Source organism: Mobula birostris, chromosome 12 (genome assembly GCF_030028105.1).
Source record: "Mobula birostris isolate sMobBir1 chromosome 12, sMobBir1.hap1, whole genome shotgun sequence".
Taxonomy (NCBI): Eukaryota; Metazoa; Chordata; class Chondrichthyes; order Myliobatiformes; family Myliobatidae; genus Mobula; species Mobula birostris.
Genome location: NC_092381.1, coordinates 4,910,100 through 4,927,864, shown reverse-complemented (window position 1 = coordinate 4,927,864; position 17,765 = coordinate 4,910,100). Strand labels below are relative to the sequence as shown.

The window sequence follows — 17,765 nt, the reverse complement described above, 5'->3', positions numbered from 1 at the left end:
TAACAAACAAACATTGAAATATACACCGTAGACGCCATTTGCGTCAATGATCAGTGCAGTCCGAGGATGTGCTGGGGGCAGGCTGCAAGTGTCACTGTGCTTCCTGTGCCAACATGGTGACCCACAGCTCACTATCCCTAAGCCATACTTCTTTGGAATGTGGGAGAACCCGAAGGAAACCCACGCGGTCACGGGGAGAATGTACAAACTCCTTACAGACAGCAGCACGAATTGAACCTGGTTTTCTGGAGCTGAAATTGTGTTCTGTTGACTGCTACGCTATTGTGCCATTTTAAGACATTAGTAACTGTTATCATTTAACACGATCTGTAAGCTCCTGCCAACCCTTCTCTCTAACTGAAGACACGAAAGCAGGGGCTTCCCAACGTTTTCATGGCATGGACTCCTAACACAAATCAAGGGGTTGGTTGCACTAAAGTGACTACAGATGCTGTAATTCTGCGGGGTCTTGGTCCAAAATGTCAAGAATCAACCACTACTACATCGACTCAGGCCTAGGGGGCCGGCGTCGGGCACAATGACGGACTCTTCACTTCTCCCTCTCCCTCATCAGTGTGTTCAGTTCATCTACATTAGCCGTGCCGCTGTCTTCTAGGAGCGTGTTGACCATAGTCTTGAGAGGGTGCCAGGGTTCATCCTCCCGTGCTTGGGCTCCCATATGATGACTAGGCTGGCAGGTAGCTTGGGGTGGCGTAGACAGTGCTCTGCTAGTTGCAGTCTTCTCGCCTCGATCTTGATCAAGGATCAAGGTTCATCTTTATTCATCATATATATCTACAAGTATCAGGAATTTGCTGTGGTGTGCTGGTTGGGGTGTGACATGCAACAAAAAACAATATTCAACAATTATAAAGTATGAAAGATTGTATAAAAAATAAAGTTAGAGGTTAAAGTACCGATATGGAATAAAATGTGCATAAATACATAAATATCAGTAAGTACTGACAATGTAACAGCATTATAAAAGGTGCTTTAAAGTGTCTACAGTGCAGTGACTGAGGTAATAGAGTGGGATGGAGAGGGGGTCTAATTAGAATAGTTAATCAGATTATCGGTTGGGGGGGGGGCGGTAGAAAAGTTTAAGGTGGCATAAAGATTTCGTATTAATAGCCCCATAGTTCTGTCCAGAAGGGAGCTTTTGGAAAAGACAGTTTACTGGGTGGATAGTCTCCGCAATGATAGCTCAATATGAAGGAAAACGTCGACTGTACACTTGCTCCATGGCTGCTTTCTGTCCTGCAGAATTTGTGTGTTTTGATCCCTGTCTCTATAACGTGGTCCAAAACTTCCTGCTGCAGTGAACTCTGTGCCCCACCACTTCTGACCTTGTAGATGTACCTGCACATCTCTCCCCAGCAGTCTCCTCTCTTCTCTGACTCTCTCCCAGAACCTTCCCTCTTCCCCTCGCTCTCCCAGAACCCCCCATCTTCCTCCCCTGACTCTCTCCCAGAACCCTCTCTCTTCTCCTCTCAGACTCTCTCCCAGAACCCTCCCTCCACCCCTCTCGAACTCTCTACCAGAAACCTCCTTCTTTCCCTTGCCCTCTCCCAGAACCCTCCCTCTTTCCCTCTCTGACTCTCTCCCAGAACCCTCCCTCTTCCCCATCTCTTTCTCTTTCCTTCTCTGACTGCCCAGAGCCTCCTCTTCCCTCTTCCTGACTCTCTCTCTCCCACTCTTTCTCTCTGTTTCCTTCCTTGACTCTCCCTCTTCCTATCTCTGACTCTCTCCCAGAACCCTAAACACAAGAGCTTCTGCAGATGCTGGAATTCCAGATCTACACACAGAATGTTGTTAGCAGGTCGGGCACCAGCAATGGAGGGGAATAAGCAGACGATGGTTCGGGCTGAGACCGTTCACCAAGATTGGAAAGGAAAGGGGAAGATGCCAGAATAAGGTGGTGAGGAAGAGGGGACCACCCTGCTCCCCTCTTTGATTCTTTCCCAGACCCGCTCTCTTTCCTGCATTCTCTGGTCTCAGGTTTTGTTTGATAACTCTCCTGCAAAGCATTGTTGGTTATTTTCCCAGATTGAAGACAATACGTGAAGGTAGGTTGTTATATTTGTCTGCTCACCTGGTATCCCGGAATCCCTGGTTCTCCCACCGGGCCCATCAGACCAGGAGATCCCTACACAAACACAGATAATTAGTGCAGAGAACAATTATTTATTTATTATTTTATTTTATTTAGAGATACAGCATGGAACAGGCCCTTCTGGCCTTTCAAGACACACTGTTTGACAATCCACTTTTTTTTTATAGGCTCGTGAGACCATGGATTTGCGCTTTGGAAGGTTTCCAGGGCGCAGGCCTGGGCAAGGTTGTATGGAAGACCAGCAGTTGCCCATGCTGCAAGTCTCCCCTCTCCACGACACCGATGTTGTCCAAGGGAAGGGTATTAGGACCCATACAGCTTGGCACCAGTGTCGTTGCAGAGCAATGTGTGGTTAAGTGCCTTGCTCAAGGACACAACACATTGCCTCCGCCAAGGCTTGAACTAGCGACCTTCAAATCACTAGACGAACACCTTAACCACTTGGCCACTCGCCAATGCGACAATCCACCATTTTAATCCGAACCTAATCATGGCAAATTTATAATGAACAATTAATATTCTAACCAGTACATATTTGGACTGTGGGAGGAAACTGGAGCACCAGGGAAAAACCATGCATTCCATGGAAAGGAACGTACAAACTCCTTCCAGTGGATGCCAGGATCAAACTTCAAACTCCGATACGCCGAGCTGTAATAGTGTTGTATTAACCATTAAACTACTGTGGCGTTGTGATAGAAAAACTGGGAACATGCGATTTTTGTGTAGTGTCCTGAAGATGGAGGATTGCCTGTGTGAGTGAGTGGCTGGGTGGACGGAGCAATGGGGCTTGTTTTGTTGTTTTTGTTTTGTTATTGTTGTTCTGTTGTTGTTGATTTGTTGTGTTGCTGCCGAGCACTGTGGACGTGCTATGCTGGTGCCAGAATGTGTGGTGACACCTGCGGGCTCCTTCTGTTGTGTTGGTTGTTTGGGATTCTAGATTCAAGATTGTTTATTACCATTCTTCAGTAGGAATGTACAGGAGAATGAAATGATTGCTGCTCTGGACCCAATGCAGCATAGAAAACACAATGTATTAGAAGAACACAATAAACTTAAATATAAAAGCAGTCCAATAAAATACAATGTGTAGCTTGGGGAAAAGTTGCTCCCATTCGGAGGCTTTCCTGCAGGCAATGTTTTCCCGACAGCAAGCATATTTGAATGTTTGACTCCCAAAGTTGTTAAGAAATAATTCAGGAAATATGCAGCTTGGATTTTCCGACTAATTTCCAACAACTTCCGGTGTCAAACACTACCTAGATAAATGTTTTCGGAATTACTTCCAAAACACAATGTAGAAGTAACTCACACAAAATGCCTGAGAAACTGTGGAGAGGAATAAACGGATGATGACGTTTCGGGCCAAGATCCTTCATCAGGACTCAATAATCCAGTCTTGATGAAGGGTCCTGGCCTGAAACATTGACTGTTCATTCATCTACACAGATGCTGCCTGATCCGCTGAGTTCCTCCAGCATTTTGTGTGATTTCCAGCATCTCATGTGCAGAATCTCTTGTGTTTTCATACAAGTAACTGTTTAAGTGTGGCCATATATAGGGCGGCGCAGTACCACCCTGGTTAGCACAATGCTTTACAGTACTAGCGACCCAGGTTCAATTCCCACTGCTGCCTGTAAGGAGTTTGTACTTTCTCCCCGTGTGTGCATGGGTTTTCTCCAGTTTTCTCCCACAGTCCAAAGGCGCATAGGGTAACGTAATTGGAAGAAATGTACAAAATTCACAGCCACTGACATTGAGTTGGGGTTCTGCTTTAAGAGGCTGGTCTGACACGATGGCATTGTTATGCAAGGATTGTGAGCGCACTTATGTGTTACGGGTTTCATTCGACATAAGATGCCTCACTTCATTTTATTTGCAAAAACCTACATTGATGAGCCCGATGCTCTAGGCCGATTCCAGAGCTATTGAACATGTGGGCCAACACAGTCGCTTTGAAACTGCCGGAGGTTAGGGAGCAAAATGTGGTCACTTGGGTTGTACAAGCCGTGGTCCAGTTCACACTGTGAGAAATCACCGCCAATGACACCAAATTCTACCACATGGTGGTGTCGCTCGGCAGTTGTGAGAGTGGTGAGTCACCTACCTGAACACAATAAATACTGAGCGCTGGAAACTCACCTTTTACAGACTTTGGGACTAGCGGAGTCTGAGCACACCAAACAGTTGCTGTCCTTGCCTGGTCTCAGCGATACTAAGCCTTCAGAGCTAATGGATCACATGCTGTCTCTCCTGGCAAATCACCATCCCTGTTTTATTTTTAAAGAACTTCTCAGGCAGCAAGTGCCTGATCAAGTTCACATAGCCCTCCCTAATGCACCCATGAAGGACTATAGGGAGCTTGCTAAAATAGCTGACAGTCTACACTCAGCTAGGCAGTGGCGCATCATTCCTCTTCCTTTCTCTACCTCAATAAGCCTGGTCAGCAAGGCCCTCAACATAAGGATGCCCACGGCTACAAAACAATGCCAAACCTCTGTATAAATCACGCTCACTTTGGCATGAACACGAGGAAATGCTGACCACCTTGAAGCTTTGACACTGCCAGCACATCAGAGATCTGCGAACGCTGTGGGTTTCAGCTGTCAGGGTTGTCTACTGTTCATTAAGGACACCCTTTTAGGGCGACACTTTCTGTGTGGCGCAGGTGTTCAAGTGAGCGTACTACTGGCATCGCCTATTGATGAGAAGGCAAAGAGTGACAAAACCTCATAGGAGGCCGTCAACGGGGGCAGGATTCAGACTTACGTGACACGACAGGGGACGTTCTGCTTCAGTGGGCGACGTTACACATGGTGGCTAGACCTCTGCTCAGTGCAGATTTCCTGCGTGCCCAAAGATTATTAGTCAATCTTAAGGAATGCTGGCTTGTGGATGTCAAAGGTTTTGGGTCGTAACCCTGCTCCCCTCGTAACTTCCCCACAACGACTGTCAAGCACATGCCTCACTCACCGCATGTGAGTTTGTCTGACTGCTGGACAAATTCCCAAACCTCACCAAGTCCACATTCTCCACTACGATCATAAAACCTGGGGTTAAGCATCACATTTCTGCAATTTGCCTCCCTGTCCATGCCTGTTTGCATAGATTGGACCCAGAAAAGCTGGCAACCATGAAGGCTGAGTTTTCCAACACAAAAAGACTCGGCATTGCATGCCGGTCGAGTAGCCCCTGAGTTTTGCCCCTCCTTATGGTCCCTAAGTCCGATGGTGGTTGCCGCCCATGTGGTGATTACTGATGCTTTAATTGGGTCATCAACCACCTCCCTCACCCACACCCCCACCATTATTGCCTGGTTCCACGTATGCAAGACTTTTCGGCACGTTTAGCCAGAAAGTTAATTTTTTTCCGATGTTGATCTAGTTAGGGGCTACCATCAGGTACCTGCGCACTCAAAGGACATTGCTACAACAGCTGTGATAATCCCTTTTGAGTTTCTGTGCATGCCGTTTGGACTGTGAAAATGCAGCATAAGCTTTCCGACAGCTGATGGACTCTGTATTGAAAGACTTAGATTTTCTTTTTGTTTTCCTGGATGACATACTTGTTGCCAGTGCTTCCAAATCTGAACACGTATCTCATCTCTATACACTCTTCAAGCGTTTAAGCCCACACGGGTTGATTATTAACTCTGCTAAATGACAGTTTGGGTTGTCAATCATTGACTTTCTCGGCCACTGCATCTCCAGAGAAAGTGCAAAACTCCCATCAAAAGTAGCCGCTGTTATGGATTTCCCAGTACCCTGCACTGCTAAAGAGCTACAGGAGTTTTTAGGAATAGTAAATTTCTATCACTGCTTCATTCCACGAGCTGCTGATCTTATGCTCGCCCCCTGACGATGGTTGATTCTTCGCAGGAGGGAAGAAGAGACCCCAGGAGTGATGACAGGATAGTTGGTAATTGTAGAGGCCCTCGAATAGTGCACAAAGACAATGCTCCTTATCACATGCTTGAATGGTCACGTACATGACCCGGGCATTTGATGACACCAAACAAGCTCTCTCTAATACAACCCTAGGGGTGCACCGGCTCCCCAATGCACCCATAGTCACCAGGTTACTGGCGATGCCTCAGACGATGCTGTGGGTGCTGTGCATGAACAGTTTGTTAAAGGCGTGTGGCAGCAGCTCACCCTCTTCCGTCTCAGCTCCCACCCCCAAAACGAGGTACAGCGTGTTTGACCATGATCTTATTGGTCTCTATCTGGCTGTCCGCCATTTTCATTTTCTTCTAGAGGGACGCCATTTCACACCGTATATTGACCACAAATTCCTCGTGCGTGTGATGGCCAAAATATCAGACCTTTGTTCTGCACAGCAGCGATGCCACCTGGCCTACATGTCCGAGTTCACAACGGATACGCACCATATGAGGGGGAAAAGTGATGGCGTGCCTGATTGCCTCTCATGGACAGCCATTGAGGCCGTACACATTGGGATTGACTATGCCGGCATGGCAGCTGATCAAGCTACCAACCCAGAGGTCCAGGCTTACCGAACAGCAGTCACAAGCCTGAGATCGGCTGATATCAAGTTTGGAGAAGGTGGAGTTTCTCTCCTGTGCAATGTCTCAACCGGTCCCCCTCACCCCATTGTGCCCACAAATTGGAGATGGACTATTTTTGATTCCATACATGGCCTCTTGCATCCAGCAACTGGTTGCAATGAAGTTTGCTTGGCACCCCCAGAAAGGATGTGCACAATTGGACTGCAGCCTGGGTGGAGTGCCAGTGGGCAAAGATTAGTGGTCATGCTCAGGCACCATTGGCACCTTTTGAGGTCCCTGAGTGATGGTTTAACCATGTCAATGTGGATCTTGCTGGTTCTCTTCCCCACTCCCGTGGTTTCGTGCAGCTTCTTACCATGGTGACCATACCACCAATTGGCCAGAGGTCACCCCTCTAGCATCGGTGCTGACCACAGACATGGCTTGGGTGTTCATCTCCTGGGCTGCTTGGTTTGCTACCCCCTCTGATATTTCCTCTGACCGCAGTCCCCAATTCATTTCAGACCTCTGGGCTGCAATGGCCAAGAACCTCATTGCTGGGCTGCATCACGCCATGGCATATCACCCGCAGTCCAATGGCCCAATGCCAGTGCCTTTGACCGCTCCTTAAAGGCTGCTCTGAGGACTTCGCTGACCGATGAGTATTGGCATGATCATCTCCCTTGGGTCCTGCTGGGGCTCAGAACAGCTCCGAGAGAGAATGTGCAGTTGCCTGCGGCTGAGCTGATAGAAGGGCAGCCATTATGAGTGCCAGGTGATTTAATTCCTGATGCCACAACCTCCTGGTACACGACATCACCCTCCTCAGTATATTTAATTCCTTTTCACCTATTCCTACCTCCCATCACAGCGTACTGCACTCTCGGGTTCCTGTTGACCTATGTTCTGCCTTGTTTGTCTTTGTCCGTAATGACACACACCAACGTCCCCTAGACCCCCTTACAATGGCCCATTCTGTGTTTTGGATCGGGGGAGGAAAGACTTTCATCATAGCTAAGAAGGGTAAACCTGAATGTATTTCGATAGATGGCCTTAAACCAGAGAACCGAGATTTGGAGTATTCTGCTGGAGTGCCACTGCTGGGCAGCTCGTCCGAGCTCCAGACAGGCTCATATCGCTGGTTTTAGTGAATACTGGGGGGGGGCGGTGGGGGCTGTGGAGGTAACATAATTGGTAGAGATATACATAATTCACAACCACTGACATTGAGTTGGGGTTTTGCTTTAAGAGGCTGGTCTGATGTGATGACATTGTTATATAAGAATTGTGAGCATGATTTTGTGTGTAGGTTTTGCAGTTCAATAAAATGTGTTATGGTTTCATTAAACATAAAACTGCTGACTTCATTTTATTTGCTAAAATCTACAGACGTACTGGTCGATAGGTTAATTGGTTACTGTTAATCGTCCTGTGATTGGTCTGGGATTAAGTTGGGGGATTACCGGGCAGAATGGCTCGAAGGCTAGGATGGTCCTATTCCACTCTTTATCTCAAGAAACAATTAAAATACATACAGTTGGCTTGTGCACTGTACACAGACAGATTGTAGGTACATAAAGTGACCCTAGGTGCAGGATTATCGGAACAGGAGACAGGAATTAACAATCTGATCCTTGGCAAGAGCAACTCTTCTAGGTAGGAGCAGGGCAGCTGAAAACAGAGACCGTGTCAGTGTGGAGTACGGTTAAATTGTTTCTGGCTGACATGTCAGCATCTGCACTTGACCCAGGCTGTAGATTTGCATATGGAGTTGTACAGTGATTGGCAATAAATGCCACTGATAATTGCTGAGTCTTTGAAGGGGAAATGTGAGAGCCAGATCTGGGCTCGGGTAACAACCCACACCTTCACAGTTCACTGAAATTACTGAATCAGCGCCATCGCTTGCCAACTTTAAAGAAAGATAAAGACCAGGTTCATTTGTCACGTTAACATTGAAACATCGAAGTGTATAAGGGCGGGAGGAGAAGATGGCGGCGCGCTGCGTGTGCGCAGCCCTCCGGTGAAAAATGATATCGTATCTGTGAAATAGGGGCCGTGGACAAATCTGATTTGATGGAGAATGGACGTGAAAGCACAGAGGAACATCTGGAGAAATTTTTGAAATGCCCGTTCGCTGCTGTCGTTACTGTGTGGTTGTAATCTTTCGGAGGGTAGGCCTCAAAATCCCCGGCCTTACCTGCTGTCGGCGACCGAGGTTGAGGTCGAATCGTTTGGACAGAGATGGCTCTCAGTACTCGGTGTCGGAGAGCTCATCAGAGCTTGGAGTTTTCGGATGACTCAGAGTTGGATTGTGGTCGGCATGGCAGGGAGAGTTTTTCTTTCTTCTCCCGTCTGCGTGAGATGTGGGACATTTGAGAGACTTTGAACTTTACTGTGCTCATGGACTTCTTCATCAAGTTATGGTATTGTTACACTGTTTGTAACTATATGTTATAATTATGTGGTTTTGTCAGTTTTTTCAGTCTTGGTTTGTCCTGTGTTTTGTGATATCACACCGGAGGAAATATTGTATCATTTCTTAATGTATGCATTACTAAATGACAGTAAAAGAGGACTACGTGTCTTCATAATCATATAATCATATAGTCAAATGCGTTGTTTGCATCAATGGCCAACACCATCTGAGATATGTTGAAGGCAGCCCACAAGTTTGGAACAAACTAGATGGGCCAAAGGACCTGTTTCTGTGCTATAGTGCTCTAGAAGTGTCACCAAGCTTCTAGCCCCAACACAGCATGCCACATCTTACCAACCCTAAGCTGTACATCGCGGGGAATGTGGGTGGAAACAGAAGCAGCTGGAGGAAACCCTCATGGATCTGGGGAGAGTGCACGTCCGAACTGCTGAGAGTGTGCTGTGCTGTAAAGTGTTGTGCTAACCACTACACCACTGGGCCTCCCTCACTTGGAGTAAGGGCCCAGCCAATGCATGCTGCTCCAGAGTCCTGGGTTTGATTCTGACCTCCAGCGCTGACTGTGTGCAATTTGCATGTTCCCCCCATGACCCCGTGGAGCCTTCGGTTGCTCCAGTTCCCTCCCACATCCCAAGGATGTGTAGAGTGGGGTAGTTTAACTGGCTGCTGTAAGTAACCCTTGTACACTGGTCTCCCTGTATAGGAGTTGGCAAGTTAGGACTGGCAAGGAACTGCAGTGAAGCCCGAGGATCCATCAGAAATTCGGAAGTCAAGATCTGATAGCCAAAGCTATGGGTCTACCAGATCTGTAGAGGGTGAAACAGTGAATGGTCAGGTCCGGGTCCATTGATTAGAAATCGGTTGGAGAGATACAAAGGTAGCTTTTGGTTCAGAAGAATTGAGCAGGATGTCTCTGATGCAGTGAGGCCAAGGTTGTTAGTGGGATAAATAACTTTTAAGTGGTTTATGGCAGCCAGTAATACCTGCAGATAATCCATTGTGTAGAAAATGGTGGCTGTATGTGGGTCACACAGGGGACAACACTTGCTGTCCATTTTTCCAATACTGTCATAGAGCACAGAACTGGGCCCTTCGACCAGTCTAGTCTGTGCCAAACTGTTATGTTGCCTAGTCCAATGGACCAGTATCTGACCATACCCCTCCCATCCACGTACATCCAAAATCAAACCACATCTATCACTTCCACTGGCAACTCGTTCCACATTCTCACTGCCCTCTGAGTGAAGAAATTCCCCCTCGGGTTCCCCTTAAATATTTCACTTTTCACTCGTAACCCATGACCTCGAGTTCTAGTCTCACCCAATCTGAGTGGAAAAAGCCTGCTTGCATTTACCCCTCATAAATTTGAATACCTCTATCAAATCTCCTCTCATTCCCCTGCGCTCCGGGGAATAAAGTCTGAAGCAATAACTCAGGTCCTCTAGTCCTGGCAACATCCTTGTAAAGTTTCTCTGTACTCTTTCAACCTTATTTACATCATTCCTGTAGGTAGGTGATCAGAACTGTACACAATATTCCAAATTAGACCTCACGAACGTCTTATACAACTTCAACATATTATCCCAATATTGCAACATAGACCACATTTCAAAGCAATCGCATTCTTTCTGGACACTGTTGGAGCATCCAGCAGGACACGAGAAGAACGGCAGAAATGTTGAGACTCACCATCACTCCGCGCGATCCTCTCACGCCCTTTATCCCCTTTTCTCCTTGTAGCCCTCGCTCCCCAGGGTCTCCCTGCTCTCCCGGAGGACCTTGCTGGCCTTTCTTTCCCTGAAGGAGGAGAGAAGCAGCACATTACGGATTCTCAGTTTCACAATGTATTCCCTGGAATCAGATGCGTAATCCTTCTCTCCCCCCCCACCCCCACTGACCAATCAGCCCATTCGCTAAAGACCTGTGCTGGAGTGTTCACTGAGGTCTTTAAACTCTCACTTCGGCAGTCTGAGGAAGCCACTGCTTCAGGTAGGCATCTACTACTCCGGTACCCAAGAGAATGCGGTAAGCTGCCGCCATGACCATCGTCCAGTAGCACTTACACCCACTGTGATCAAATGTTTTGAGAGGTTGACGATGAAACACATCAACTCCTGCCTGAGCAGCGAAATTTGCCTATCAGCACAAGGGGTCCTAAGCAATTGCCATCTCATAGGTTCTTCACTCAACCATGGAACATCTGGACAGTGAAGATGCATATATCAGGATGCTCTTCATTGACGACAGCTCAGCATTCAATACTATCATCCCCCCTACTGTGAACGCCCGCAAGAAAATGAATCTCGGGTTTGTACACGGTGACATGCGTGCACTGTGATCACAAATTTCATTTCAGCTTTGAAGGAACTGAGAGCACCTTTCGTCCTGCGCGCCCTTGCTGTCCTCGTTTGCCTCGTGCCCCGTCAGGTCCCTGTGGGCAGAAACGATGGTTTCATTAATACATCGGGAGCAGCTTCACAAATAGCAACATCTAAACTGGGAGTATCAGTAGTCCTTCCAGTCCCTGCGGTCACCCCACCATTCATGGAGATCAGGCTGACTGACCTCAGTGCCAGTCGGAGAAGGACGGCTTTATTTATCACATGTGCATTGAAATACACCGTGAAACGTGTCGTTTGCGTATAGACCCACAGAGCTCAAGGATGTGCTGGGGACGGCCCACAACTCTAATCGTACTTCTGGTGCCAACACAACATGCTCACAACATACTAACCCTAACCTGTATGTCAGTGAATGAGCAAGTGCAGCAGGCAGTGAAGAAGGCTAATGGAATCTTGGCCTTTATTACAAAGGGAATTGAGTACAAGAGCAAGGAAATTCTTTTGCATTTGTACAGGGCCCTGGTGAGACCACACCTGGAGTATTGAGTGCAGTTTTGGTCTCCAGGGTTAAGGAAGGACATCCTGGCTGTGGAGGAGGTACAGCGTAGGTTCACTAGGTTAACTCCTGGGATGTCCGGACTGTCTTACGCAGAGAGGTTAGAGAGACTGGGCTTGTACACGCTGGAATTAAGGAGATTGAGGGGGGATCTGATTGAGACATATAAGATTATTAAGGGATTGGACAAGATAGAGGCAGGGAATATGTTCCAGATGCTGGGAGAGTCCAGTACCAGAGGGCATGGTTTAAGAATAAGGGGTAGGTCATTTAGGACAGAGTTGAGGAGGAACTTCTTCTCCCAGAGAGTTGTGGAGGTGTGGAACGCGCTGCCTCAGAAGGCAGTGGAGGCCAATTCTCTGGATGCTTTCAAGAAGGAGCTAGATAGGTATCTTATGGATAGGGGAACCAAGGGTTATGGGGACAAGGCAGGAACCGGGTATTGATAGTAGATGATCAGCCATGATCTCAGAATGGCAGTGCAGGCTCAAAGGGCCGAATGGTCTACTTCTGCACCTATTGTCTATTGTCTATGAAATGTGGGAGGAACCCATGTGGTCATAGGGAGAACGTATAAACTCCTTACAAATAGCAGTGGGAATTGAACCCCAGTCTTCCTGCTGGCACTGTAAAACATTATGTTAACTGCCACACTACCCTGCTGTGCCTCAATTTACTGCAGAAAATTGGTTTATTATTATTACATGTACCAAGGTGCAATGAAAAACTTTGTTTTCAAGTTCAGTTTATAGTCATTCAACTATACACATGCATATCACCAAATGAAACAGTGTTCCTTTTCACTTCACATTAAAAAATAAACAGTATAATGCCACTGGTGCTTCATGTGTGATGAGACCTGAGTGGTGACACAGAGTTCAGTAATCTCACGTCCTGGGGGAAGAAGCTGGTTCACATTCTAACAGCCCTTGTCCTAATGCTACGGTGTCTGGTAGGGGTTCTGAGATTGCTGGATGGATGGAATCTATTTGTATGTCATCCAGAAAGATCATTTCATGACAGCAGTGCACTGAGCTTGTACAAAGAAACAATAAAAGAATGCAGAATAAGTGTTACAGTTACAGAGCAGGTCTGGTGCAGGCGTACAGTCAGGTTCCAGTCCATAGTGAAATAGATTGTAAAGTCAAAAGTTCTATTGAGAAACCATGTGTCCTGTAATTATCATACTAGGGAACCATTCAATACTCTTATAACAGTGGGATAGAAGAGTCTCGGCCTGAAACGTCAACTGTTTAATCGTTTCCATAGATGCTGCCTGACCAACAGAGTTACTCCAACGTTTTGTGTGTGTTGCTCAGGAAAGAAGCTGTCCTTGAACCCGGTGGTACATGCTTTCAGGCTTTTGTATCTTCTCTCCGAAGGGAGAGAGGAGAAGGGAGAATGTCCGGGGTGAGTGGGGTCCTCGATTACTGTTCTGCGATGTTGTGGATTCAGTGGGCTGAAGAGCTTGTGCCAATGCTCTGGTTTACTGAAATGTACTGAGATACGTTAAAACGCTTGCCCTGCATATTGCTCATACAGATCAGATCATTGCAGAGTACGTGCAACTAGAGTAAAATAAAAAAATAACAATGCAGAACAAAGTGTAAGAGCTGGAGAACGTGCAGTGCAGGCGAACATACAAAGGCACAATGACATAGATTGTGAGGCCAAGAGTCTGCCATGTCACACACAGAGTCTGATAACAATGGGGTAGAAGCTGCCCTTGAGCCTGGTGGCACGTGCGCTCAAGCTGTTGGATCCTCAGCCTGATGGGAGAGGGGAGAAGAGGGAATGCCTGGGATATTCCCATGTTCTATTTCCTTCCCATCCAGCGATCCAGTCCACAGGAATGTAAAAGGCTGTAGCGAGTATTGGACGTAGCCCGAAATATCACGGGCACATCCCTCCCCACCATCAGTAGTATCTAGAGGAGCCTCTGCCTCAAAAAAGTAACACCCATCATCAAAGGTCCCCGCCATCTGGATGGTCGCATTCCTCACTGCTACCATCGAAAAGGAGGTTCAAGAGCAACCCTTTCCCTTCAGCCATTCCGGCATGATGATGGTGTGTTTGCATGCCGCTGCCTCTCAGGGGCCAGCCAAAGGTGTCTCTTTTCTTTATAAAATGTCTTTTTTTATGATCACAAGAGAATGCTGGACTCTAAGAACTTCAGATACTGCAGGTCTAGTCCATCTGTGAGCTGCTTATTGGCGGGGGTGTTGGACTGGGTGCAGACCATGTCGATGCCTGCTACAGGAAGGCATCAAAGGCATTGGAGTTGAGGCGGTGTAACTGTGGGTGATTGTCTTGGACATTTCCCTTGTGATCACAAGACCTTGTTGGACATTTATAAAGTAAAGTGCCACAGGCCTGTTTCCCTTGTTTGGTGGTTGGACAGATGGCAGGGGAGCTGCATGGCTTCGGATGTAGCAAGGAATAGGGCTTGCCTGCTTTTGCAGTCCAGGAGAGGAGGTGCTGGAGGTGGTGTAGTGTGGCATCTGTGCTCGGTTATGGGCTGGTCTCTCCCACTGGTGCTGCCCTCCAGTGTTTGATCAGTGGAATGACAAGCTCGATTGCATATCATCAATTTGTGGGACAACACACATAAAAGTTGCTGGTGAACGCAGCAGGCCAGGCAGCATCTCTAGGAAGGGGTACAGTCAATGTTTCAGGCCGAGACCCTTCGTCAGGACTAACTGAAAGAAGAGCTAAATCTCTTACTAACTCTTCCTTCAGTTAGTCCTGACGAAGGGTCTCAGCCTGAAACGTCGACTGTACCTTTTCCTACAGATGCTGCCTGGCCTGCTGCGTTCACCAGCAACTTTGATGTGTGTTGGTAGAAATTCCAGCGTCTGCAGAATTCCTCATGTTTGAATTTGTGGGGCATGCTGCTTAGGGACTTGGGCTATATAGATGTTTTTTGCGTGACTATTGTTTTTCTCGGTAGTTTGAATGGGCTGTGTATGTTTTGCACTTTGGCTCCAGAGGAACACTGTTTCATTCGGCTGTATTCCTGTCTGGTGAAATGATAATTACATTTGAACTTGAATTCTGAATTTGATTTGAATTCAGTTCTTGAACCTACCGGCAAACTGTAATCACTACAGTTCAGCAACACAGTGACAACTTTGATCACTTTGTAATAAAATGAACTTTGTGTTTTATGTGTTTTAATTGGTGTTTTTATTTACAATGTGTTTTCTTGGCAATGCTGCTTATCTGATGCTCCACACCTGTGATGCTGCTGTGAGAAGGTTTTTCATTGCACCTCTGCACATCTGGATTTGTGGGTATAACAATAAACTCAACTATGACTTGATTATTATTGACACATACAATGAAAAGCTTGTCTTGCATACTGTTCATACAGATCAAATCATTACAGAGTACACCTCAGGTAGAAAGTTTGGTTTTGAGAGTTCACGCCAAACACCTCGCTTCACTTACCGGTAACCCGTTAATCCCAAGACCTCCGGCTTCACCTGCTGATCCTCGATCTCCAGAGTCACCGCGTTCTCCCACCTCACCTTTAGGACCTTCGTCACCAGGTTCACCCTGAGAAAACAGTGGCAATGTTTGTTATAGAGTCTCCCCAGAACATAGAAGAGTACAGAACAGGAACAGGCTATTCCGTCCACAGTGTTGTGAAGAACCAAATAAATTAGTAATCCAATGGCCAACTAAACTAATCTCATCTGCCTACACAACGTCCATATCCCTCCATTCACCTCACATTCGTGTGCCTATCTTAAAAGTTCCTAATGCATCAGCCTCTACCCACCACTCTCTGTGTAAAAACACTGCCCTCACATCTACTCCCTCCACCCTCACCTCATTCCCTCTGGTATTGGACAGTTCAAACCTGGGATAAACATATTGTCTGTCGACTCCGAGAGACATAAATAAAACCTCTGTCAGATCTGCCCTCAGTCTCCACCGCTCCAGAGAAAACATCCTACTTCAGGATATGCTAACATCTCACACCAGCTCTCAATGACCTGTTTCTGAACTGCAAGGACTGGTAAAAAAATAAATTGGTTTACTACTGTCACATGTACTGAGACACAGTGGAAAGATACAGTAAATCTGTTCATACAGATCAGATCATTACACAGTGCATTACAAAAGCTGGAACAGAATACAGAGTAGAGCATGCAGAATAACAGTAGCGTAGTGGTTCGGGCATCACATTCCAGCATGAGCCGGGTTCAATTCCCACCACTGTCTGTAAGGAGTTTGTATGTTTGCACCGTGACCATGTGGGTTTCCTCTGGGTGCTCTGGCTTCCTCCCACAATTCAAAGATGTACGGGTTAGGGATAATGAGTTATGGGCATGCCACGTGACGACACTTGCTGGCTGCCCCCAGCACAATCCACACTGATTTGATTTGACACAATGTATTTCACTGTATGTTTTGATATACAGTGACAAGCAAAGCTCATTTTTAATCGTTAAACTATTACAGATACAGAGAAAGTGCAGTGCAGGCAGACAATAGAGTGCAAGGCCATAACGAGGTAGATTGTGAGGTCAAGAGTCTAACTTAGCGTATTGGAGAAGCATTCAGTAGTCTTACAACAGTGGGGCAGAAGTTGTGCTCACAATTCACCTCAATATGTCCCTATTGTCTGCCTGCACTGCACCTCCCCTGTCACGGTTGCACTTCATCGTGCATTGTCTTTGCTTTACCTTGTTCTATTCCTCTGGCCAAGAAGTCACAGCAGTGTCTACACTTTCTGATCAGACTCAGGTGACCAAGGCTCCCCACCCCCATTCTAACAACTTTCTACAGAGCTCCATCAAGAACACCCTGATTGGCTGCATCATTGTTTGGTATGGAAACTACAAGGCATTGGAACGCAAGACCCTACAGAGGACAGGCGATCCCCAAGGTCTCCTACCCTCCCCCATTCACTGGGAACATTATAGACAAAGGACCTGGAGCATTGTTGAGGATTCCACAATCTCTTTGACCCATGACCATCAGGAAGAGGGTACAAGAGCATCAGGACTCAGACTATCAGACTGGGTAACAGCTTCTTCCCTCAGACTGCCGTCACCGAGGTCTTGTCACTGGGACAGTGAGCCATTTACTGTTTACCTGTGCTGTGCACTACATGACTTTTCAGTGATACTTAATTAAATTTTATTAACTGATTTATGGTAATATTTTGGCTGATGTGTGATATATGTTTTGTTGGTGCACCATGATCTGGAGAAACGTTGTTTCATTTGGTCGTATGTGTGTACAGTCAGATGACAATAAACTTGAACTTCAGTGCGCTGTGTAATGAATTGATCTGTATGGACAGTTTGCAAGACAAACCGTTCACTGTTCCACCAGTTCCATTTTCAATTTCCACAAAGTCATGGCATTATACAGTGTGGAGAGGCCCTTTGGCCCAACTCATCCATGCTGACCGAGGTGCCTACCAGTGCTAGTCCCATTTGCCTGTGTTGGGGCCATATCCTTCTCGCCACTGTTCACAAACGGTGAGGTAGTGGAAAGGGTCTCTGGTTTCAAGTTTTTGTTGATGAACGTCACCGAGGAGCTCTCTTGGTCCGTCAATACAACCTCGATAGTAGGGAGGCACAACAGTGACTACACTAACAGAGGTGCTTAAGGAGAGCTAATCTGCTGGCCAACTTCTATCGATGTGCAATACAGTGCATACTGATAGATGGAATAGCAGTGTGGGATTCTCACTGCAGCAAGGAAGATCACAAAGCACTCCATCGGGTGATTAGGACATCTCAGTGCATCACTGGGACTCAGCCACTGGATCTGGAGACAATCTACAATGA

The 17,765-nt window shown here is 46.8% G+C and overlaps 1 protein-coding gene across 1 annotated transcript in view; it reads right to left on the bottom strand.

Moving 5' to 3' along the window:
- Window positions 1-17,765, bottom strand: part of LOC140206426 (uncharacterized) — a 620,054-nt gene that overhangs the window by 122,459 nt on the left and 479,830 nt on the right. Inside the window, exons 38-41 of the mRNA XM_072274794.1 lie at window positions 15,406-15,513; window positions 11,435-11,488; window positions 10,747-10,854; window positions 2,093-2,146 (exon numbers count right to left, since the gene is read on the bottom strand). Coding sequence (XP_072130895.1) covers window positions 2,093-2,146; window positions 10,747-10,854; window positions 11,435-11,488; window positions 15,406-15,513 — 324 coding nt within the window. The remainder of the gene's footprint in view (window positions 1-2,092; window positions 2,147-10,746; window positions 10,855-11,434; window positions 11,489-15,405; window positions 15,514-17,765) is intronic.